Source organism: Apiotrichum porosum (genome assembly GCF_003942205.1).
Source record: "Apiotrichum porosum strain DSM 27194 chromosome Unknown scaffold_12, whole genome shotgun sequence".
Classification (NCBI taxonomy): Eukaryota; Fungi; Basidiomycota; class Tremellomycetes; order Trichosporonales; family Trichosporonaceae; genus Apiotrichum; species Apiotrichum porosum.
In genome coordinates, this window is record NW_021167119.1 from 699,101 (window position 1) to 721,551 (window position 22,451).

Genomic DNA, 22,451 nt, shown 5'->3' on the forward strand with positions numbered 1-22,451 from the left:
AGCATGTATCAAGTCAACCGAATGCATTCATTGAGGCGAGAGGAACGTGACGGGCATGAGCGAGGCAGTCTCTCGATGCATACGGTGTCCTGCTGCTGTCCATTGGACACACTATGCTGCGGGACGCTGTGCGTCATGGGTGCCACAACCACGTGTCGCCCGCGCGCCACGTCGCAACTGACCGATCCTGGAACGCTCGCGTTCGCGATCCCATGTCCGGACACCACCCACAACCTCTCTCTTGTCGTCCATCCCTTAGACCACCTCCGACCGACCACCTCGACCGGCCATCTCACCATGCTCGCTCGATTCCGGAGAAGCGCGCTCGGCGCCCTGTCTCTCGCCCTGCTGGTTGCCAGCCCCGCGGCAGCACTCGACGTCAAGACCGTCAAGGCGCAGCTCACTACGGTTTCTGGTGTGGGTGACGTGACGCACACGTGAGTAGCTTGGACGAGCCGGTGGAATGGTGGGGCCAAGAGGACAGTGTATAGTGCTGGGCGGTGTAGTGCAAGTGTGCCAGTGGGTGTGCCAGTGGTGCAAGTCCTGGACGACCTTACCACGAATGACAACCACACCACCAGCGTCAAACGCATGTCATCTTCTCCCCTCCGTCCTCCAACGCACCAACACAGTCACTGACCTCTTCACCAGTCTCCAGCCCGGATCCACATGGCCAGAGCTCGCCCTCGGCTCGGGTGACTCTCTCCGCATCCAGCTCACCGTCTCCGAGTCGGGCTCCCCCGTCGTGCCCGCCTACGCTGCTGTGCAGTTTGTCGATGCCGACGGTCGCGATTCCGAGTACGCTGTTGGCGTCAAGGCCACCGGCAAGGCCAGCTTTGTCCTTGTGAGTAGCGAGGATGGTGCCGTGCAGCCGGGCGGGTGTCGTGAACGATCCCGCGGGTGCTGCTGCAGGAGCTGGCGTCCTTTGCACAGGTGCAGCTGCTGCGTCGTGCTCAAAGATCTCGTTGCTGCGGCTGCGCAGCTTGCTTGCTGGCGCCTCGCAGTAGCATCTGGTGTTCTGCATAGCTCCTGTGCCGCGTATAGCGTTCCTCACCCACATTTGAATGGACCATAGCTGACTCTCAGAACACCGACAAGCTCCCCAACTCGCTCCGCGCCGCTGCTTCGCCCCTCAAGGCGACCCTCCTCCTCTCCAGCCCGGGCTCCAAGCCCGTCTCGTGGGCCCTCGGCTCCGTGACCCTCCCGGCCGCCCCCGCCGACGTCACCCCTACTCGCCGTAGGCACGACCTGCCTCCTCGCGCCGGCGAGCCCGCGTTCGCCCCGCAGCCCGAGATCACCCACACCTTCCGTGTCGAGGAGAAGACCGTCGCGTTCCCCAAGGCTGCCGCCGGCGTCGCCGCCCTCGTCCTCCCCTGGGGTGTCCTCTTCTCCCTCATCGGCAAGATCTCGTCGTCGCTCCAGTTCGTCACCCCGCCAACGATGATGTACGCCCTCTTCGTCTGCCTCGTCGGCCTCGAGGCCCTCATCCTCCGCTACTGGGCCGGCTGGCGCCTGTACGAGCTCTTGGGCCCCTTTATCGGCCTGGCCGTCGTCACGGCCTATGTCGGCACGGTGGGTCTCCGCGCCGCCCGCGTGGAGCGCCTCAAGGCCGGCGGCAAGCCCTAGAGAAGAAGAAAAACAGTGGTCGTAGTAGAACAGACACACAGAGTAGAAGATCGATGCATGTCGATATTAGCAGCGTTTGTGGCGGATTGTCGGGCGCATCCTTCTCCTGACCTCCTGGCCATTATCGTACATCGTCCGTCGTCCTGACTCACCGTCAGCTGCTTGCCCTGTTACCCACAACCGTCTATTAGACCTGGTTGCAGCTTTCTCTCACCAAACGGGTCACCCACATACACTGGGGGTTGGTCTGGCCCCCGCTCATAGCCATGTTCACACATGACAGGGTGTTGAGATGGTGTTTGGCCTCTGCCACCTAAACAAACAGTGACGGGGCAGGCGACCTCGCTCAGAATATTATCCGTTCGGTTCCACGTTACAGGACAAGCCACACAGAGGTCACAGAGCCGCTGGGTGATCCTAATGCCATGCGTCCAGCTCACACAGGGCGCGCGTAATTGCGCAGCCGCCACTTGTGGACAACAAGCATAAGGGAATGGTGTTTAATAAGGAATAACCTTTGACAAAGTGGCCAGGTCTTTGAGCTGGGGTTGCTTACCCTCCCACAAGTACCGCGTCTTTCGCCATGGTCCTCATCTCAAGTCAACAGCGTGTTCCGCATCGCCATGGTAGTGGGTACAAACCCAGTAAACCTCGACAGCACAAACGACCACCGCCTGGAGTCCCCGCACAGCGATGCATGTGAAACGCAAATGCTTCCGCACAGTGGTCGCATCTCCCGTGGCGGCAGCGCGCCCATGAGGACCCACGCACAGCCCTCTCAGCTGGCTGGCACGACCTCCGTGTGCTCGGTTCCATCTTGTCGTCTTCACTCATCCTTTACACTACCACAAACCGCACCCTTCGTCGCGAGATTCCCCTCTCCCCACTTTCACCTACAGACAAGTACTGGATACTTGTCACCACACTCCCCTCCCCCGCCTCCCCCGCCCGGTCTCCTTTGCTTGCACGGATCCCTCCTGGTGGCTGGTCGACGTTTTGAGCCCAACGATTTAATCTACCCTCGGGACACTTTCGCAACAACAACTCCACAGCCCCACCTCCCCCTACTGCACACACACACTCACGCCCGCCCGCCATATGTCGCGCTACTACACTCAAGGCGCTGGCCGCCCCGACGCGGAAGAGGAGGAGATGATGGACCGCGTCGTGCCCGGCGGCTCGAGGCAGGTCCGCGGCAACACGGCCGCACACCAGCCTCTGCGTGACTCGTACTATGACGACGGGGAGGAGCGGGACCAGGGCTTTGACGTCCGCGCCGACTTTGACGGTGCCGGTCCTCGCTGGAGCGAGATGTACGGCGTGGCCAAGAACGAGACGTGAGTGGCTACATCAACTCTGGTGCGACTGAGCTAACACACAAACAGGTACCGCCCAGTGTACGACCACGATGTCGCGGCGGCGCCGATGGCGGCGTCGGGCATGGACAGCATGAAGGGCACCAACACTGGTGGCTACGATGCGTCGGAGATGGTCTCCGTCCCCGTCTTGGGTCCCGAGTGGGGCAAGGGCGAGCTCCACGATGTCTCGCGCCGTGGCCAGGACGACATCAAGGCCGAGAAGCGCCGTATGAACTTTCGCGCGTGGAGCCGCGACCAGCGTGGCATGTGTGGTATCAGCTGGATGACCCGTACGGTGTTTGTCTTTATTGCGTTCGCCTTTATCGTCGCCCTCATCCTCGTCCTCTACTTTACAATCCCGCGCGCTGTCACGTTTACGATTTACGACTCGGACCCGCTTTACGTGGACAATTCGACGCTGGTCCTCACCCGCACCCCTACAAACTTTTCGTTTAGCGGCGAGCTCCACCTCCTCGCGGACTCGTCCTCCAGCTGGATCCCTGTCCAGTTTAGCAACGCTGTCGCGACAGTGTATGACCTCGAGACCATGAAGAAGATCGCCACGGGCAACCTTGGCAAGTACAAGATGGCCAAGGGAAACGCCAACGCCGTCCGCTTCCCTATCAACTTTGCCTACGAGGCTGTCAACACGTCCGACACGACCTGGACGGACATGTACAATGCGTGCCAGTACCCCTTCAGCGGCGTGGTACGCGCCACCCTCAACTTCCGCGTCGAGATTGTCCAGAGCATCGTCGGCCTCGTCGGCCACCCAATGTCGGTCGACTCCATCACTGGTGTCACATGCCCCTTCCAGTTCAGCTCCGCGTCTTAACCTGACACGCATGAACATTGGTCCCCCCCCGCCCCCCATCTTCAACCATTTTCCCACACCCTCTTATCCCTTCTCTTCTTCCCTCGCGACCGCCACCCTCTCCCTCTCCCTCTGTCGTTATCTAAGGTCTCACGACACCGCCCCCTAGGGCATGGACTTTGCGCGTAGCGCAATCTGTACGTACACTAGCATCTGCATATTCATGATTACGCCGTGTGGTGGTGATCCGCCTTTGGCTTGAAACTGATGTGACTGATGGAACGCTGAAACTGATCACGACTGAGACGGAGGGAGACCCGAGCACATCACTCGCGCTCCCAGCACTTAACTGGGTCTGACGGCTCTTGGCATTTGGTACACTCTCTCGCATCCCCGCAACCAAGATGGAATCGCCCCCACTCCCAGAGTTGGCGTACACCGTCACCGGTACGTCCTCATGTCCCAACACCCTATCCTCTCACTAATTAATCTTGAAGGCATATTCACGGTTTGGAGTGCTGTCAAGGCCCTCGATCTCGCCCGCCCACCGGCACCCCCACCGGTACACTCACCAGCATCAAGCCCCTCGGCACCGTCGCCCTCGCCCACGCCCTCGCCCTGCACTACTGGCCACTACGGCTCCTCCCTCCCCTCCCCAGCCATGCTTGGCGCCATGCACAGCCTGCTCAACAAGGACGACACGTACTGGACCGTCACGTACAAGATCCTCCGCTCCGCTCCCCGCTGGGTGGCGTCGTTTGACAAGATCAAGGCCAAAATGGACAAGTTTGAGCAAGGCAGGAACCGGCTCGAGGTCTCGGTGTGCGAGGCGTACACCCCACAGGCACTGACCGAGTGGGGTATCCTGGTAAACGAGAAGCGGAGGAAGCTGTTGGCGTGGACGAGCGAGGATGTGCTGGAGGCAGGTGGCGAGGAGGGCACGGCTGAGGTGGCGAGCGCGGGCAGCGTGCACGAGGGGGAGGTTGCGGGCAGTGACGCAGACGACGGGTCTGTAGCGGAGACGGAGGAGTTGGCGCCTGCCGTCAAGAGGGGCAAGGCAAAGGACAAGCGCAAGAGGGCAAAGGGAAAGGGCAAGAAAGGTCGACGCGCCAGGATGCCGATTGTGGACTCGGGGTCGTCGACCGAAGTCGACGATGTGGGCGACGTGAGTCTCCAGCTGGACCTCGTTGGCGAATCCGAGACACTGCCCGTTCACGACACGCCTGCGGCACAACTCGACCCCGTCACGGACCACCTCGAGCCTACCTTGGACGGCAGCAACGCCGACCTCGTTCCCATGATGGTCGCGTTTACACCCATCGACGGTTCCCCTCTCACGGCTCCCACGTCGCCCACGGTGCCTGCCACAACTGCCAGTGAACCCATCCCGCCTCACGTTGACGCCATCCCTACTCTCAACGACCAGGCAAGAAACGGTTCCCAGCCACAAAGTCCCCAGCTCCTCGAGACAACCAACTTCTCCGTCCCGCCCTCCATCGACGAGCTCCAAGCCGCCAATGACCCGATGTACGCGGCCGAGCGCCGCCTCACAGAGGAATGGCGGATGCAATCCGACGCGGCACTCGACGCGGCACTCGAGGCCACCCTCAACGACCTGCAGGCCAGGTGGGACGCGACACGGCTCCAAGCGGAAACGCTGCGTCAAGACGGACTGCACAGGCTGCACCTGGAGGAACAGCTGATCCGCTTTCTGGTCCACTTTATGAAGACGGTCAGCAGGCAGGTCGAGCTGGTCGAGGGGTGTGAGCGGGAGATGGCGCGGATCATTACTGTCGAGAGGTACAGGTCGGATCGGGAGCGTCAGGAGGAGGAGGAGGCAGGTAAAGAGGAAGAGTAAGCAGGACGGCCATGATGAAGCGTAATATACAAGGCTGGTGCATGGTTTGAACGATAAACGTACACTCTCGAGTCCCCCCTGGTTCCGTTGTTCACCTTGGTGTGGCTGTACCGGTCCGCGATCGCTCTTCCTTCCCGCTCACCCACTTGCGCACCGCGTGTCTACTCTCTGAAAGCACCCACGCACGACGCCAGCGGTCTTCCTTGGCGCGCTGTTCATCCTCGTTCGTGTCCGTGTTTCCACTTCCATTCGAGTCGTCGCTGTAGTCGCCCAGTCCCCAGTCGCGCCACAGCTGCATGACCGTGCCGCAGCACGGCCAGATGTCGTCCCACGTCACGTCGAAGAGGAGGTACCATCCCTCTGGGAGAGGGATGCGGCGGAGTCGGGTGGCCAAGAGGATGGACATGACTGCCAGGACGTGGGTGGGCTGTTGAGCGTAGAGTGGTGTGAGAAGGCTGATGGGTTAGCTACAATGTAGACGAATTCGTACCCACGCATCGTTTAGAATAGACCAGCAGAGCTGCGCTACGCCCTTTTCGAACACGAGGTCGAGAATCCTCAGGTAATTGATAACGTGTGAGTAGGGAAGGTCAACCTGGTGGGTCAGGACGTTCGAACTAAGATACCCACCTGCATGTTGAAGCCAAGACGCTTTAGCAACTGAGACTCGTTGTACTGGATAGCCTCTTTCCCTGGTATGTCAGCCCCATTTTGCAAAGATACTCACATTCCCAAAACACGGTGCTGTGAAAGCTCGGCACGGAAAACGCGAACCCGTCCCAAACCTCTGCACGCTGTTTGCCCTTGTCGCTGCCCGAGCGTGAGGACCCAGCCAGCTGAGACAAGGGTGCACCGGCAGGCTGAGCGAGCAGATGTTTTATGCGCGCGTGGAGGTACATGTATGTGTTGATCAGGTCACGCATGCGGACGGGCGTCTCGTTAAGTTTGGTTGCGAGGTACAGTGCCGAGACGGAGAGGTCCTGACTGGGTTAACTCCCGCTTACAGTTCGCGATCTTAACACCCACGTTGACACCAAAGGACAGCATTGACGAAACGTAGAAGAAGCGGTGGAAGATGACCTGCGCGGTGGCCATGGTGCTTTGAGGACTGGGATGTTAGAAGCGAAGGGCAATGACCCAGGGGCTCACAGTTCGAGCAGGATGCCGGCTTCTTGGATCATCATGCAGCCGGCGACGCGGAGGTCAGACTCGACGTCGGCAGGGATACCATCCTGGGCCGACGGGTTTGACACGATCTGCTCCACCGTCGCCAGCGGATGGGGCGGGCGTGGTGTTGGCGGCATTGGTTGTGCTTTGAGAAGAATGTTGTGAACGGCAAAGCGTGACCACAAAGGGTGATCCACCTCCACTCTGTGTACCCGCTTAATCTGGGATAAAATGGGTGAAAAGTGAGGGATTTTAAATAGGCGGGCTTAGGCGCTTAGGGCCCAGAGGTTGAGATTAAGAACATCATTAGGAAAACGCCACCTTGGGTGACGGCGACAATTAGGAACGGCCTAATGAGGTGAACCACAGACACCCAACAACGACCACGACAACAACACCGACTACATATGGTCTGAAGATTACATGCACAACAATACAACCTCATAATCCCCGTGGAAACCAGTGCACCAGCTTGAGCCCATCCGCCCCAGCTACTTGTGTGCCGCACATGGTCCGTCTGACATAACCTGTGACGTTTTGAAGCCTGGCGGCGTGGCGGGGGATGCTACACACGGGCAGCGCCGCGGCGAGCTCCCACTGCTGCTGCTACATCCGCGCGTGGTGGGTTCGAATCGCTGGTATCAGTCGTGCGGCCTGGCGACATGGCCTCGTCGGTCCATACCCACTCGTTCCGCTGGTGATCAGAGACGAATGCCTCGCTCCTTGTATCATGCGACAAGGCGTCCAGCTGTCGCTTGTGCCGCACCAGCGGGTCGTATTTTTCCAGGAGCTGATAGTCCAGTGGCACCGGGTCCAGTGGCCGGGCATCCACCAGCGGCGTGTAGCACAGGTCCATCGCCGCACGACAAAAGTCCAGCACGGCGTCGCGTGGAGGGATACGATCGCGGTGTCCCAAGTCGCGCAATTGACGGCCTGCAAGGATGTATGCGAGATAGATGTAGCCGTTGGACTCTTTCTGCCACTGGTCAGGCGTTGGCGATGACATGCGGTGCGGCCACTGGGCTTGGTTACTGCAGCGTCAGCCAGGTACTAGCCAGCCGACGTACAGCTCGTATGCCTTATCAAAGACCGCCAGGTTGAACATGGCCGCGTCTACGGCGTCCCAGTCATGTGCCTCCGTAGCACGCACCCATTCGGCGCTTGCGTCGCGCGCCGCCCAAAGAACACGCGCACTTTTTCGAGCGACCGGGTCGACGTAATAGTTGAGGCGGTGATATTCGGTGCGCGGGAAATGTTCGGTGATGGCTTGCGCGTGCTCAGAGGACATGGGGGTGACGTGGTGTAGAATTCCGCAGTTCTGGTGTCCCATACATGTACTACGCGACTGAAGTCACTGCAGTGGGCTGCATGGAGGATGGGGGTCTCAAGACGGATAATGGAAGATGTAAAGTGCACGATGGATCGGTGACAAATGTCCAGTTGGGTGGCGACAACAAGGAGTTTGAATGCTTTACGTAATACCTGACGATAACACCATCTGTAATCTTGGGATAAAATGGATGAAAATGCGAGATTTTAAATGCAGCACTGGGTGGCCACGGCTGGCAGCGACGCGCACGATCCATCCACCCAAAAGTTGAACCCTTCGTGCTCGATACCATACCCTTTCCCTTCGCCACCCCCACAACCCCAATACACACATAGACAACATGTCCGACGACGACTGGGGTGCGTAGTCCTATTGGCGATAAATGGCGCTGGTTTCAACCGTGCCGCTCGCGTGACCCACCATGCTGACACTTTCGATCAGATGTTGACGAGACCGTTGCCTCGGGCACCTCGACCCCTGCCCCCGTGGCCCTCCCCAAGCCTACTGCCAACAAGTGGGCCGGTGAGGACGAGGTGGGTATCCATATAGGATGCTTTGGGAGCTCAATCTGACGCGATAGGATGACTGGGATGTCTCGGACAAGGAGGAGGCCAAGCCCGCGGCCAAGCCCAAGACTGTGACCGCTGCTCCCATCAAGAAGAAGATGACCCTCAAGCAGAAGCTCGCTGAGAAGGAGCGTCTTGCTGCCGAGCCGGTAAGTTGCTGGTTGTTCTGGACCAAGCTGGGTCCTACGGTAGAGCCATCGGAAAGAAGGCTGTATTGTTACTTGGTCCCTGTGCTTCGGCCGAACAGACGATTGTTCCCGGATGAGAGAGCTGCTTGCTGATGGGCAGCGCGACGCCGGTGACGACCTTATGGACGAGCGTACCGAGCAGGACAGGAGGCGAGAGGCCCGCGAGAGGGAGCTCGCTGCCGACCTTGCCGTCGCCTCGGACCTCATGGGTGACGTTGAACTTGACTCTGGTGAGTGGCAAGAGTGCCAGCAAGTCGAGATACAACGTGCTGCAGCGACGTGCTGCAGCTTGTGTGTCCCCGCAAGCACCCCATGTCCAACTCTCATTAACCATTTCCCAGGCGCGGCCCTCAAGGCTGCTCTTACGGCCAAGCCTACCACCAAGTCCGACTTTGCCGAGCTCTCGAAGAACATCATCGCCGCTATTACTTCCAAGCACGAGGCTAACCCCCTCTATGCCGCCTTTGTGGAGCAGTTTGGCAAGGATCTCTGCGAGAACCTCACTGCCGTTCAGACCCGCAAGGTCTCGAGCGCTCTCAGCGTCCTCGGCAACACCAAGCAGCAGGAGGAGCGTGACAAGGCTAGCGGCAAGAAGAAGGTGAGTTTAGCTGCGACCCAGGTTGGAGGTCATCCCGCAAGCCGTGGCCCAGATGTCGATACGCTGTCATTCATGTGCTAACACTCCCAGGGTGGTGCTGCTAAGCCCAAGCTCGGTGGTGCCAAGACCATCACCAAGATTGACGTTGAGGCTTACGACGACGTCCTCTCGGACGACGACTTCATGTAATCTGGCGCCAGACCCAGCATCCACACATCTGCGCGCCAGCTCACGTCTACGCTTTCTTCACACGTTTTCGCCGAGCTTGTATCCCAACTGCACGCCTCGCCGCCATCCATCTGCCTCGAGAGCATTTATGATTGTAGGAGATTTCGTCATGTAGAGTGATACACTACAGCATGCGAGGAGCGGGATTGGTGATGATAACAAGGCCGCGTGACCATGAGAGCCCCAGGCTCTACAGTTGACACGCTGCTCTACTGCTCTGCTCCAGGCCTCACGCACAAGACCTGGTGAATGCAGTGTCTACCGACGACTGTGTCTGTCTGCAAGGAACAGTGCAGAACGTCAGGATGTCTGTCGAGGGCGTCGTGTCGAGCGCATCGTGTCTGTGGCCTGTGAAGGTGCTTTGGCGCTCTGGCGTGCTGGCTGGAAACGGAGAACGCACTGTGCGCCGGTGTGGGCCATCATGATGGGCGCTGTGTGCGTTTCTCGCTCGGCGGGAGCAAAATGCCACTGGGCCCGTCGCCACCCAAGAGTGCATTACCTAATCACATCTGCCTCGTTCTGACGCCACCCGCACACCATCAAGTGTCGTCCACTGCCTTCACTCTTCTATCCACCCTCTTAACAACAGGTAAGCATACCGGCACAATCTGGAGCAAGTCACGGGCATGAGCTGATACCGTTTCTTCCCAATCGTGTACTCGTTGTGACTGCTCATAACTGGACCATCGACGGCAACTACCCTCCTATACCGAACGCCCTCGTCTGTCGTCTGCTTCTTCCATTGTCTTCCTCTCGCGAGCAGGCGACGCACTCATCATGGCTCTGCCGAAGCGTATCCTCAAGGTGAACTCTTGGAATGCCGCACTCTACAATGTCAGAGCTGACGCTGTCTCCTCCGCTGTTCGCGACGGCTCCCTCCAACGTGCATCACCTGACCACTGCTATCGCCCCTTCCCCTCTTCCTCGACTCCACCTTCCTCCTAATCGCCTTATCATTACCCTCATACCCCCCGCAAACCCTACAGGAGACCGAGCGCCTCATGGCCGACTCGCCCCCCGGCATCACCGCTGCTCCTCACGAGGACAACCTCCGTTACTTTGACGTCACAATAGCCGGCCCAGGGCAGAGCCCGTACGAGGGTGAGTAAGAGCTAGAACTGCTGGTGGAAGTGTGGCAGGTATGCCGAGCAGGCTCCTAGCACCTGAGTTGCCCAGTGTCGACGCGACTCTTGGCTAACAAACACCCCAGGCGGCATCTTCAAGCTCGAGCTCTTCCTTCCCGAGGAGTACCCCATGAACCCTCCCAAGGTCCGCTTCCTGACCAAGATCTACCACCCCAACATTGGTAAGCTACGAAACGCCCGTTTTCAAAGCTGACACTGCCAGACAAGCTCGGCCGTATCTGTCTGGATATTCTCAAGGACAAGTGGTCGCCCGCCCTCCAGATCCGCACTGTCCTTCTCTCGATCCAGGCCCTCCTCGGCGCTCCCAACCCCGATGACCCCCTCGCCAACGACGTCGCGCAGGCGTGGAAGGAGGATGAGAAGGCTGCCATTGCCGAGGCCAGGCAGTGGACTCTGAAGTGGGCCCAGTAAAGGGGTAGCGGACGTAAGGAAGACAAGACTTGTACCCTACAATCTACAATGTAGACACCTGGCGTCAGTTCTGGCATCGCTTGCCCTAGTCAATATGATACGGGTGTGGATACATGGGTGTAACTGTCTATAAAAAGTGATGGTGGTGATGGGGTTGCACTACCAAAAATTGTCCTTGGGTTGCTGGTGCTCTCAGCACAGCATTCTAGTATCCGCCTGGTCCGCTCTGGTCCGCCTCGCGAGGCCGTGAAGGCCCTCCGCGGGCTGTTCCGTCTGTTGCGCTTGGACGACGCGACTCGCTTCCACGGTCGCGTCGGCGTGCGCGGCGGATAAGGGCGAGATAGCGGGCCGTGACGCGCGGTTCGCTGCCACGGCGGGTAGGCGTCGTCTCGTCGTCGTCGCTAGATTCGGCCGCCTCAATGTCGACTTCGGGGTTGAAGTCTGGGCAAGTTAGCACACAAAGGCTCCCACTCTGTGCTCTCACCTTTTCTGCACAACGGGCAACTGGTCGATACTTTCAAGAGCCACGGGTCGACACAGACCTGGTGGAACTTGTGCTGGCCCTGGCATGGCAACACACGCAAGTCGTCGCCAGTCTCAAACTCGAGCAAACATATAGGACACTGGTCGTCCCGTACGTCTGGCTCGGCTATCAAGGCAGAGCTCCGTGGGGATATCGGTGGGGATAAACCCAACGTGCTCGGCGGGCCCGATTCAAGTTCGCGCGTGAGCGTGCTACTGGCGGGACCTGGTCGTGAGAGGTCAGGTAGCGCGATGCCTAAATCACTCTGCGATCCAATATCCTTGTGAATGGGCTTGTTGAACTTGATAATGGGGAAAGTGTCGACAATGGCCTTGGCCAGACCCACACGCCGGGGTGGACCAGTCTGCTGGTTCATGCCGCCGCCAGGAATGTAGCGCCCTCTGGTGGGTTCAAGGGGCTGAAGGGAGCGACGAACAACGCTGAAAACGGTAATGCACACCATGGCACTCATGAAGCCTGCCACGACGTATGCGGCAATGAGGCCCTTGCTTTTGGTCGAGCCAGAAGCGTTGGAAGCCGCCGGGGTGGGTGACGATGTTGATGCAGGCGCCGTACCTGTCCCTCCAGACACTGCACTTCCATTTCTGGCCAAGATAACACCGCCGAGGTACGAGTCGTGCGTAAGTGAGGTGCCGGTGAGAGTGGAGTTGACATCATTTGACGTCGTGTTGAGAAGTGTTCCGTTGTAGGTACTGAATGTCGAGTTGGTCTTTTGTGAGAATTGCGAATTGTAGAGCTGAGATGTAGACAGAGTTGACGTCGCAAACACATCCAAGACGTGGTCAAAGTATTCAATGTACTCGGAGTTGAGGAGGCAGGCGGATGAGGTGAGCGAGTATAGGATGGCGGCAACGGCACCACGGTCACGAGCAAGTGTGAAAATGTCTGCCAGTCAGTGAGTGACACATGTGAGAGGCACAGCAAGACTCACCGTCTTCCATACTGGCGTTGGTCTCATTATTGTCGCACGAGACCCAGGCAATCCATGGTGTTGCGACATTTCCCCAGATACCAGCGCTGGCTTCTGTGAAATGGACGACTGCGCCGCTAAACGTTGTGCCATCGTTGGTATCAGAAGAGAGCTGGTACGAGCTTTGCTCAGTCAGTATTTATAGATCTCTAAGCATCACGGCCAGAGCATCAACCCACAGGAAACCGCCGTACGTTCCAGTAGGGTGGGACCAGTATAGGTCAAATGGGCTTGACGCTGTGAGGTTGAGTGCGCTTGTATCGTTGACCGGTACGGCTGGGATATACGCCGCAGCTGGGAGCGCGTTGGCGACGAGAGCGACGACGCCAAGGAGGGCCGACGCGATCATCGCGTAAAGAAGGGCAGATGCCGTAGATAAATAAGAAAGGATGTGTTGTTGAAAGAACAGGTAACGGAATCACTCGCGTTGGGTGGGAAGTGGGGGGGACTGCGGCGGAGTTGCAGGAAAGCGATACACAGAGTCTCGGGGGGCGGTTGGGATACACACGACGCAAAAGCCCAGTGCCGACGATCAGAGCTGAGTTCCCGTGCTACGCATGTCGTTGTGCAGTTGGGTGCAGCAGCAGTGGCGTCGGCAGTGTGCAGCGGGGACTGAGAACGAGTTGTTGTGAGGAAGAGGATGTGAGAAAGGTGGAGGTTGGATTCGCGTTTCGACGGCCTAAAGGTCCATAATGGGAATTAACTTGGGAGTTGTAATTGGCGGCGGGAGTATAATCCTCGTTTGATCGCGCTTGGCGACAACCTGGAAACCGTGTCTTGTTCTGCTGATATGATGCATGCAGGGCTGCCGTGCGCCGTGAACCCGAGGAGACGCATTGTTACAGGCACGATACCGATGGGTCCAGTGAAACTTGTGGAACCATGGCCACAGGAGTTGGCCTCACCAATTACGACGCCTGGTAAACAATGCCGCATGCCACTGGGCTGTGGGTGGTGACATAGGTGCGACCTGAGCAGCTGTGGAGAGTGAGGCAATAGGCTTGAAGCGAGTGTGTATCACACACAACGGGTGGGTTGGAGTCTCTATGACAGACATCCCTACGTCAGACATTGTCAGTAAGGGCGTCGGACGACAAAAGACAGACTGAAATGCGTGTGTGTAGAGATGCCTGTGGCAGGGAGAGTCATGGTGGTGTACAGCTGTCGTGGTGCGTCTCTACAAGTGTAAGCTCGGAATCCTCAGCATCGCATGGTATGCGATTCCTCGCTAACGATGTGTAACATGTTTGAAGCACCTGCGGCATACTGGACTGTTCCCGCCTCTGTCTTGCAGATGGCTGTGGCAGCGCCGCTTATGCCCGTTGTATATCTCCACTTTCATACCCTATCCTTGGTAACCTCTGCAAGAACCATCCCTCGGCTGTTGTGACACTTTGAGGGCAGAAGCCTAATAATCCCCAGTGATTTGTTTGATTTGCCCTTTGGTATTCAAGCCCATGCTGTGAGTGTCAGTCCTCTTGTGCTAAATGCAAAATCGGATGAGGCCCTCGGCCATGAAGCCTCCATTGCACTGTCCAAGGCTACTTGGAGACTTCTGGAACAACTTCTAGAGATGGAACCGGACTCATAGCAGGTGGTGAAGTGTGGCCTACTGTACTGACCAGCAAAGGCACAGTCACAAGGTCAAATGAGTCGCTTGCCGGACGTTTTCTCATCCCGACTTCGTGACTCTGAAATGATATCAGCACTCTCTTCATTTTTGGGACATCCCATGGTAGACAGTCAACACCTGCTGCAACCAGAGGGATCTGACTTTACTCCGGTCCTTTACTGGGGAAGGCGATAGCTGACAACGTCTACAAGTGACTCATAAAAACAATCCGCCGACATTTCCCAGGATTTTTGCGACATTTTCCTTTGAGCTTTTGACCAGGCAGAATATGCGATAAAAAACCTTGTCGCGTTTAACTACAAGGGCCACAGACAGGCGATGAACGCTGAAAGCTGGGTCTTCCATTACCAGGTTGACCGTTGACATGTCCTCGATTTTGTCCCGATTTTGTCCTCTCGTACTTCAAAGTCTTGGCCAGGAGGGACCATAACAGCACCCGCTTACCCAACGCTTACCCTTGAGATTCCACAATTCCAGCCGGGCCTCAACCGTCTATGCCGCGTTGCAGAAGAGGCTCGCATCATGTCGCCACGACGTCCTGCGTGTCCTGGTTGGGGCTTCGACAAACGTCTCGTCCGCTCCGCTGTCCGCTGGATAAACAAAGCTGGGCGGAAAAACCAGTTCCGCCAGGCACCATCTGTGCAGCAACGACCAACTCGACGCATGCCCACACTTTTCCATTTACCACATCCTCTGCTCCAAACATGACCCGCACACTTCCACTGACATACCCGGCGCCCGTCCGTCGCCTTACGGACCCCTCTCCCGCTGCCATCGAGGCCGCAGCGGTCACCCTCGTCGCCGCCTTTGACAATCCGACGACGCGCGCGTGTAACGGCGAAGCTTCCGAAGGCATCGATATTGTTCGACAGCGGGCGACTCTTATCGAAGCGATCATAGATCCACGTATGGAAGTGCTCGTGATTGAAGAAGAGCAGGACGTGGCAGCACTCGTGTTCATCATCCCGCCAGAGTTTAAGCGGAGGCCGTGAGTTGTGCTGCTCGTGCGCAAACGCTGACTTTAGGGTGGACTCTCTGGCACCTCACAATGCCGCCCTCGCCGCCTTGGTGACCCCCGAGCTCGAGGCAGTGGGCAAGAAGGTAGGCACATCTCATTCGTTGAATGAGAGCTGACGCTACTTAGCTTGACACAGCTCTTGCACAACTGAAGCTCGACACATTCGGCCCCGCTGTCAACGAGATGTACTCGATAGGCCGACTGGCTACTTCCCCAGGGCACCAGCGCAAAGGGTTGGGTAGGATCCTGCTAGACGTGATCCTGGATCGGGCGAGGAACGAGAACAGAGACATTGCACTGGTGACGCCCACACCGTCGGTTCGCGACTGGTACCTGCGTATGGGTTTCCATATCCATGGAAAGCTGGACATTGAGTTGAGGGGTACGGATACGACCTGGTGGGCTATGAGCACGAGGGCCAAGGTGTAAGGTGGAGTTAGGGTGATGGTCATAGAGGTGTAGATGGAGTGTGCTTGAGCGATTAGAGGTGCACTGTTCGGTAAGATGAGAGGTATAGGCAGTGCCAACCGTACAGAGTATTTCGGAACTGCGATTAGAGACCCCTTTGCCCGCGTGCCAGCGATTGTTGTTCGTCACATTGGTCTCTACATCACCACATTTGAGCTGTGAAGAGGTTTACTGACGATCTCTTGGGGGTCTTGGCCAACAGCATGCAGGCCCTCAGGAAACAAGCAGCAGCAGGGTCACAAGTAACAGTGGGCCGTGTCCACCCCTCATGCTCGTCACTGATCACTGAGGGCCGTCGTTCCAGGGCAAGGCCTTCTTTATGCCCTGACAAGGGTTCGAACGAGGACCGCTTCAAAAGGATTTTGACTCTTAATCTGTAGGATTCGTGAGATCCTCGTGAGAGCAGAATCCAACAGATTAGGAGTCATAAACCAGAACCAGGAGATCGGCGGCGTTTATTAAACCCATTTACAAAATGTTCATTACTTTTTCAATAATGGTCATTTTAAATGACAGCGCATCTTCGCTAGTATAATGGCTATTATCCCTGCTTTTCATCAGTGAGCGCAGAAGATCGGGGTTCGATTCCCCGGCGGAGAAGATGAGTGAGCGAACAGCTCCAGAAACCTTTTGGGCCCGGCGGGAGGGATCACCTTACGCCTGTCGTGCGCGGGGTACCCATATATTTTAGCTACCACTCTTGCCCTATGCAGCGCACAGAGGCCAGAGGTGACCTTTTATGAACCTCCAAATCAAATCGGCCAGTGGAAATTGCGCGACCCGGCTACTCGTCGAGTCTGGAGCCTGTTTTGAATTGCCTTGTGTGGTCGATGCGACGACTACAACCTTGATTGTAATCTGGGGACAGTAACTTCGCAGTGGCATTGACTATCGAGCACTGCATACATGTCCGTAGCTCCTCGTCGACGTCCATGCACCAGATCCCCAACACCGCCGCCTCATCGCGAGGGCCACTGCCACTGGAAAGCTATGTCCGCCACACGCACTTTGTATCAAATGCCACATCATTACCACGTGTTATGACGAGTGCTCGCATGCACGCGCCGGCACTCGTGAATGTCAGTGACCTCGGTGGATCAGTGCAGTGGTCGTCTATCTTTGCCACCTAGCCTCTCCGCTTCCACAACAACGTTCAAAGAGTAAGCCCAAGCATGCTGCAAAGCTAACACCCAGTGGCCTCGCTCAGCTCCAGGCGGCTCAGTACGTGTCCATATCAGGCATCCAACTGACCTCATAGTGAAGGAGCTTGCCGACATCAAGGGCAACGGCACGCCAACAGGCATTGCGCTCGTGTCGGCAGACAACATGGAAGAATGGGTGTTCACCATCCAAGTTCTGGGAGACGAGACAGTGTACAGGGTGAGCCCATCACGTCAAGCATAGCTCACACTCCAGGGAGAGACGTTTGCCCTTCGAATCCGCTTTGGTGAACGATATCCAATCGAGTATCCAGAGGTAACCTTTCTCGCCCATGGCCAGTACAAGCCGCCCATGCACCCACACGTGTACACGAATGGTCACATCTGTGCCAGCATCCTCGGTAGGTGTGAGCGAGCGTGCATCGCTAAAACTCCAGGTCCAGAATGGTCACCTGTGCTCAACGCGGTGAGCGTGTGTATTACGATGCAGTCGATGCTGGCGTCGTGTAAGAAGAAGGAATGGTGCGTGTATGCCGCTGGGCCTCCAAGACGGCGCCTCTTCCCACCAGTACCTCCCCAGCTGACACCCTCTAGGCCTAAGGGAAACGACTCTTACGTCGCCCGTGCACCCGCCAACCCAAAGCACACGCGGTGGGAATACCACGACGATGTCGGTGAGCTGTTGTGGACCAACGATCTGACATCCGCAGACGGTCTAGATGCGGAACACGCACCTCATGCACACGAACACGCACCCCCCTCGCCGCTTATGCGGAGCGCCCGACGACTATCCGGTTGTCTCCCGGCGCAAACACTTTAAACACTCTTCCTCCCAACTCATTCTTTGTGAACGACCCTTTGTCGTGTTGTAACACTCTGTAGTGGCCCGTATAAACTCATTCGGTCCTTGCTCCTCTGCTAGGATCATTATGTCATAACTGATACAATGTGTATGTGGGGGTTTAGGGCTTTTGTATCTTAGCGCGCGAGACTGCCCAGTCGCGCGAGCGAGTCCTCGGAGACCTCGGCTAGGAATTGTCAGCTGACTTACGGCCGCTTTAAGCTCACCTTCCTCGATCGCGTCACTCTGGGCAACAATCTTGAGTACGGCCTTCTTTGATGATTCTTGCAGCTCGCCAGCAATTATCAGCTCGTCGAGGATCTGAGAGTGTCAGTGAACCGTCGAAAGAGCGTCTGAAGAAACCAAGGGTGGCCGTCTCGGGCAGCACGCACCGCATATGCCTTCTGGAAGTTGAAGATGAGGTCGAGCTCGCACACCTGGAAAGAGTCAGCTTGAGGGGAACGAACTCCGCGACACAGCTACTCACATTGCCAAAGTACCGGTCGAGAACCTCGACGTAGCGGTGAATGACCTCGAGGGTGATGAGCTCGTTGTCACTAGGGGTGATCGAGGTGATGAAGAAGAGCGACGCGTAGCGGCGGTAGATGACCTTGGTGTCTGAGACTGTTAGCACAAGGACAAGCGACCTTGCAAGGGTAGCACGAGGCCAAGCATTGGCGACGTGGGACTAGCTGCAGACACCAGCTGTAGCAATCCCACATACGAGCAGCTGATAACGCGACCGAGACGGGGTGGACCAGGCAAGTCGCCTTCCCTCTCCACTGCACCTCCTACCGCACCACCGACGCCAGACTCACCCTTGTACTCCAAAAAGTTGCACATACGCGTCCGGCGCGCAAGCACAAGCTGTGTCACGTCCTTGACGATCTTGGCCTTGTTCTTGGAAGGGAGCGTCTGGAACCACTTGGCAAGGCGGACCTTGCCTGAGCAAAGTGTGTCAGCAAAAAGCACAAGCGGAGCACGCGGCATGCAGGATCGCGCTGCAGTAGCGCTTTGATACTCACCTTGCCGGCTCACGAGCATGACAAAGTTGATCATGGTGGATGGTGGGGACGATGGCGATACACAAGAGAGATGACAAGAGGTGACGAGCTGGTGAATGCGCGCGGAGAGAGTGGGTCGTCGTGTCAGGGTCCTTGTCGCGTGCATTTCGCGTGGCCGTGCTGCGGGCGGCGGATGTTGACGACATCGAGCTCGAGGTCAACCCCGGTTTCAGCATTGCCCGTACGCTCTCAACACGCACACTCCACAATGACAGACGTGGAACATGGAGTCCTCCCACCAGAACAGTCGCCGGCCGACGAACTGCGCGCTCTCATGGGCCGGGAGACGGCCAAGACGCGTCTTCGCCGCTTAGCAGTGAGTGACAGAGGCAGCTGAAGGGGTGTTCATGGGAAGCTGACTTGCCAGAGCCATGCTGCACCTCCATTCAACCCGGTCTGCACGCACACAACACCCACATCTTGTCGCGAGCACAGCGGCGAGGTCTGCAATCGTGCACACTTTGAGCCCCTCATGAGGCCCTACACCGATCCAGCCCTCGGATACTGTTCCTACTTGAACATGTGCTATGGTGACCCCATGTTCGCCGGTAACCCCAGCCTGGGTGAGGGATCCGGCGGGCGTGGAACCAAGGAGTGCAGGTGAGTTGAACACCACACATGTAGCCGTCGCTCACGACCCAGGTATCTCCACTTTCAAGTGTCGCCAGCGGCGGAACGCACCTCAGTGCCGCCACCCATCCCTGCTCCGCTGGCTTTGCCATCCTCGGCCGCTTCGCTGCGTCCGGCGGCCGTAACGGCCCCAGCACAGTGGATCAACTGCGATATCCGTTCGTTTGACTTTAGTGTCTTGGGCCAGTTTGGCGTCATTGTCGCGGACCCGCCATGGGACATTCACATGTCGGTGAGTCGGCTGCGAGTTCCGCCATCTTGTTAGCTGACCAGCAGCTGCCGTACGGAACCATGACGGACGACGAGATGCGCAACCTCCCGCTCGCCTCCCTCCAGCCGGACTGGGGAATCCTCGCGCTGTGGGTTACGGGCAGGGCCATGGAGCTCGCGCGCGAGTTGCTCGCTGGGTGGGGGTACCTCCGCGTCGACGAGCTGGTGTGGCTCAAGACCAACCAGCTCCAACGCCTTATTCGTACCGGCCGCACTGGCCATTGGCTCAACCATACCTGCGAACACTTGCTTGTGGCCCTCAAGCGACCGAAGGACTGGCCAAGGGACAGACCCGTGCCGTGGGATGAGGACCCGGCACTCAAGAAGCTCCATCGCGGGGTGGACACGGATGTGGTTGTCGCAGAGGTTCGGTGAGTTGCTCAGTTTAGGGAAGCCGCGCTGACAATGCAGGGAGACATCACGCAAGCCAGACGAGACGTATGGTGTTATCGAGCGACTGGCACCACATGGCCGGAGACTCGAGCTGTTTGGCAGAAAGCACAATATCCGACCTGGATGGCTTACACTTGGAAACCAACGTGAGTTTCAAGACGCGCGCCTTCGATTACTAAATAGACAGTTGGCGACTCGCAGGTTGCAGAACCCGACCTCCATGCGCGCCTGACAGAACGCTTCCCTCAGCAAAAGTTTACGCTGGTTGTATAGTTTGTATGCATAGTGACGTGTCGTGACGTTGTGGTAGTGGTATCGCGGTGCTGGATATAAAGACGCTCTTCTTCTCCTTTCCTTTCTACTCTGTCTTGATCTCAACCCTCTGAACTGCCCGCTCAATCCCTTCGGTCGCGTTACCGTCGGCAACTCGCAACTTGCGCTCGAACATGGGGATCGAGCGCTGGCCTTCAGGTGCTTCGCCACCAGCCATTTGAGTTGTGCGCTGCAAATGTCAGTTTATGGCCCAGGCCGATCAACTCACGACTGCGGCGCGATCGAGACCACTCTCGAGGCCTTGGAGGAGAGCGCACGCTTTCTGTCGGGTCAGCATACGACGTATGTCTTCGAAACTCACGCAAAGGTCGTTGCTGGAAAGGTACCCACAGCGCTTGCAGGTTTCTGAAGGTTAGCTCGAGCTGGCGAGGTTCTGAACCTACGCATCGCCTTCATGGACCTCTGCGTGGCCTGGTCTAGAACAAAGCTCTCTCCTGAGCGGATAATGTCGACAATAGCCGATGGGCGGACGGCCTCGAGGTCCTTGAGGAAGACGCGCGCGTAGCCGCGGTAGGCTGAGGTGTGAGCAGGACGTTGAGAGAGTCGCGGTTAAGCCATAAACGGAAATTCACCTTCAGGAGAGTAGATGCATTCCGTCGAGAAGTAGGTGAGCTTCTTAAAGTAGGCATACCTGTAGAGTAAGCGTTTGGCTGTGGCAAGGACACTCACATGACAATTTCCTTTTCATACGCATACTTGAATGGCTTGGACCGCTTGATAGTATCCTCGGACTGCGTCGTCACGGCCGTACACCTCTGCAGGCGAGCAACGTCACCACGGAGAACTGAGAGTCAGTGCTGGATTATGGCTCAACTTTCAGCACGTACTGTTCATCAAGACAGTCTCGGCAATGTCATCGGCATTGTGGCCTGTCACAATATGGTCCACTCCAAGACCGGCGGCACCGCGGTCGAGCGCCTGGCGACGGAACACGCCACAGAAGGTGCAGTTGTTGCGTTTTCCGACTTGGTCGACGACCTTGTCCATTGTCCATCCGTAGAGCTCGTCGTAGGACAGAATCTTGAGCGGGAGGCCGTACTCGGCCTGGTTTTGCTTGACGGTCTGGGGGTTAGCGGGAAGCCGCAGGAGGGTGGAGAAGGAAGGCAGGGAACAAAGGAATCAAAGGCATTTTGGCAACAGACGCGGTGACTTTAGAGTGTTTTGGACACCGTCTTCTGAGGTCCAGACCCGCCGGCGGCACTCACCTCGAGCGAGTCGTCTCGGTATCCCTTGATGCCCTCATCGATGGACAGCAAGTACAGGTCGAGGCCATAGTCGTATCGCCTGTTCAGCACCGTAAGGACGTGTGCAAGGACCGTCGAGTCTGATTGTCAGTGACCTGTAAGGAAACGATAAGGCAACCCACCCTTGCCTCCACTGGCACCAATGGCGACCTTTTCTCCTCGCTCAAAGATGCTTCCTCCACCTTGAGCTCCCTGCGTGATGGTAATGTGGACCTCTTCCTCGAACACGTCAAAGAAGCACTGCTTGCAGACTTGCTGTCCTGTCTTGGGCCTCTTCACAAGGGCACGTGCTGTTGTGCAGATGCTGCAAAGCGTCGGCATGGTGGTGATGTGGTGGTGGTGGTCGCGGTGGTAGTGGAAAGTTGAGTTATTTGGGTGGCGACAAAGTGACAGCTGTATCCCGGTGTCCCCGTATCCCACAACGGGAATCGAAGGCGTGCCACACTGGGTTTTAGCGATAGCGGGCCTAACCGCACGCCTGTGTGGTCGTCGGTTGCCGCCATGCCGCCAGGCAGCCGTTCCTGCCCGGTTCCGTCATTGATGATCGCCTGTCAACCTCTCCAACTCCCACCACCACCTCAACCCGTCGCCCAC

At 57.6% G+C, this 22,451-nt stretch overlaps 12 protein-coding genes across 12 annotated transcripts; 7 read left to right on the forward strand and 5 right to left on the reverse strand.

Annotated features, from left to right (window-relative positions):
- Window positions 1-297: 297 nt before the first annotated feature.
- Window positions 298-1,626, forward strand: EHS24_002314 (uncharacterized protein; the record flags this gene model as incomplete). Its single annotated transcript, XM_028618055.1, has 3 exons — window positions 298-437; window positions 652-844; window positions 1,087-1,626. 3 exons carry the CDS (start codon window positions 298-300, stop codon window positions 1,624-1,626), a joined length of 873 nt encoding a protein of 290 aa, XP_028473733.1.
- Window positions 1,627-2,724: 1,098 nt separating this feature from the next.
- On the forward strand, window positions 2,725-3,819 carry EHS24_002315 (uncharacterized protein; the record flags this gene model as incomplete). Its single annotated transcript, XM_028618056.1, has 2 exons — window positions 2,725-2,963; window positions 3,012-3,819. The coding sequence occupies 2 exons, from the start codon at window positions 2,725-2,727 to the stop codon at window positions 3,817-3,819; spliced, it is 1,047 nt and encodes a 348-aa protein (XP_028473734.1).
- Window positions 3,820-4,202: 383 nt separating this feature from the next.
- Window positions 4,203-5,656, forward strand: EHS24_002316 (uncharacterized protein; the record flags this gene model as incomplete). Its single annotated transcript, XM_028618057.1, has 2 exons — window positions 4,203-4,245; window positions 4,296-5,656. The coding sequence occupies 2 exons, from the start codon at window positions 4,203-4,205 to the stop codon at window positions 5,654-5,656; spliced, it is 1,404 nt and encodes a 467-aa protein (XP_028473735.1).
- A 138-nt stretch (window positions 5,657-5,794) lies between these two features.
- On the reverse strand, window positions 5,795-6,960 carry EHS24_002317 (uncharacterized protein; the record flags this gene model as incomplete). Its single annotated transcript, XM_028618058.1, has 7 exons — window positions 5,795-5,801; window positions 5,839-6,111; window positions 6,151-6,251; window positions 6,287-6,348; window positions 6,384-6,636; window positions 6,683-6,764; window positions 6,806-6,960. The coding sequence occupies 7 exons, from the start codon at window positions 6,958-6,960 to the stop codon at window positions 5,795-5,797; spliced, it is 933 nt and encodes a 310-aa protein (XP_028473736.1).
- Window positions 6,961-7,388: 428 nt separating this feature from the next.
- On the reverse strand, window positions 7,389-8,111 carry EHS24_002318 (uncharacterized protein; the record flags this gene model as incomplete). Its single annotated transcript, XM_028618059.1, has 2 exons — window positions 7,389-7,854; window positions 7,891-8,111. The coding sequence occupies 2 exons, from the start codon at window positions 8,109-8,111 to the stop codon at window positions 7,389-7,391; spliced, it is 687 nt and encodes a 228-aa protein (XP_028473737.1).
- A 382-nt stretch (window positions 8,112-8,493) lies between these two features.
- Window positions 8,494-9,694, forward strand: HCR1 (Translation initiation factor 3 subunit J component; the record flags this gene model as incomplete). The annotated part of the gene is made up of 6 exons (XM_028618060.1): window positions 8,494-8,512; window positions 8,595-8,686; window positions 8,734-8,868; window positions 9,008-9,137; window positions 9,249-9,505; window positions 9,596-9,694. 6 exons carry the CDS (start codon window positions 8,494-8,496, stop codon window positions 9,692-9,694), a joined length of 732 nt encoding a protein of 243 aa, XP_028473738.1.
- Window positions 9,695-10,734: 1,040 nt separating this feature from the next.
- UBC13 (Ubiquitin-conjugating enzyme 13) lies at window positions 10,735-11,289 on the forward strand (the record flags this gene model as incomplete). Its single annotated transcript, XM_028618061.1, has 3 exons — window positions 10,735-10,834; window positions 10,944-11,039; window positions 11,081-11,289. The coding sequence occupies 3 exons, from the start codon at window positions 10,735-10,737 to the stop codon at window positions 11,287-11,289; spliced, it is 405 nt and encodes a 134-aa protein (XP_028473739.1).
- A 205-nt stretch (window positions 11,290-11,494) lies between these two features.
- On the reverse strand, window positions 11,495-13,152 carry EHS24_002321 (uncharacterized protein; the record flags this gene model as incomplete). The annotated part of the gene is made up of 4 exons (XM_028618062.1): window positions 11,495-11,730; window positions 11,774-12,718; window positions 12,765-12,925; window positions 12,983-13,152. 4 exons carry the CDS (start codon window positions 13,150-13,152, stop codon window positions 11,495-11,497), a joined length of 1,512 nt encoding a protein of 503 aa, XP_028473740.1.
- A 1,988-nt stretch (window positions 13,153-15,140) lies between these two features.
- EHS24_002322 (uncharacterized protein) lies at window positions 15,141-17,801 on the forward strand (the record flags this gene model as incomplete). The annotated part of the gene is made up of 9 exons (XM_028618063.1): window positions 15,141-15,424; window positions 15,462-15,537; window positions 15,581-15,836; window positions 17,117-17,143; window positions 17,181-17,302; window positions 17,339-17,483; window positions 17,520-17,604; window positions 17,677-17,752; window positions 17,793-17,801. 9 exons carry the CDS (start codon window positions 15,141-15,143, stop codon window positions 17,799-17,801), a joined length of 1,080 nt encoding a protein of 359 aa, XP_028473741.1.
- Window positions 17,802-18,060: 259 nt separating this feature from the next.
- On the reverse strand, window positions 18,061-18,982 carry EHS24_002323 (uncharacterized protein; the record flags this gene model as incomplete). The annotated part of the gene is made up of 6 exons (XM_028618064.1): window positions 18,061-18,110; window positions 18,151-18,244; window positions 18,316-18,360; window positions 18,411-18,570; window positions 18,648-18,867; window positions 18,949-18,982. The coding sequence occupies 6 exons, from the start codon at window positions 18,980-18,982 to the stop codon at window positions 18,061-18,063; spliced, it is 603 nt and encodes a 200-aa protein (XP_028473742.1).
- Window positions 18,983-19,195: 213 nt separating this feature from the next.
- Window positions 19,196-20,553, forward strand: EHS24_002324 (uncharacterized protein; the record flags this gene model as incomplete). Its single annotated transcript, XM_028618065.1, has 6 exons — window positions 19,196-19,303; window positions 19,355-19,587; window positions 19,630-19,849; window positions 19,894-20,258; window positions 20,299-20,426; window positions 20,489-20,553. The coding sequence occupies 6 exons, from the start codon at window positions 19,196-19,198 to the stop codon at window positions 20,551-20,553; spliced, it is 1,119 nt and encodes a 372-aa protein (XP_028473743.1).
- An 85-nt stretch (window positions 20,554-20,638) lies between these two features.
- Window positions 20,639-22,178, reverse strand: NCS6 (nucleotidyltransferase; the record flags this gene model as incomplete). The annotated part of the gene is made up of 8 exons (XM_028618066.1): window positions 20,639-20,782; window positions 20,822-20,875; window positions 20,944-21,128; window positions 21,186-21,244; window positions 21,283-21,397; window positions 21,441-21,675; window positions 21,819-21,937; window positions 21,980-22,178. The coding sequence occupies 8 exons, from the start codon at window positions 22,176-22,178 to the stop codon at window positions 20,639-20,641; spliced, it is 1,110 nt and encodes a 369-aa protein (XP_028473744.1).
- Between the last annotated feature and the right edge of the window lie 273 nt (window positions 22,179-22,451).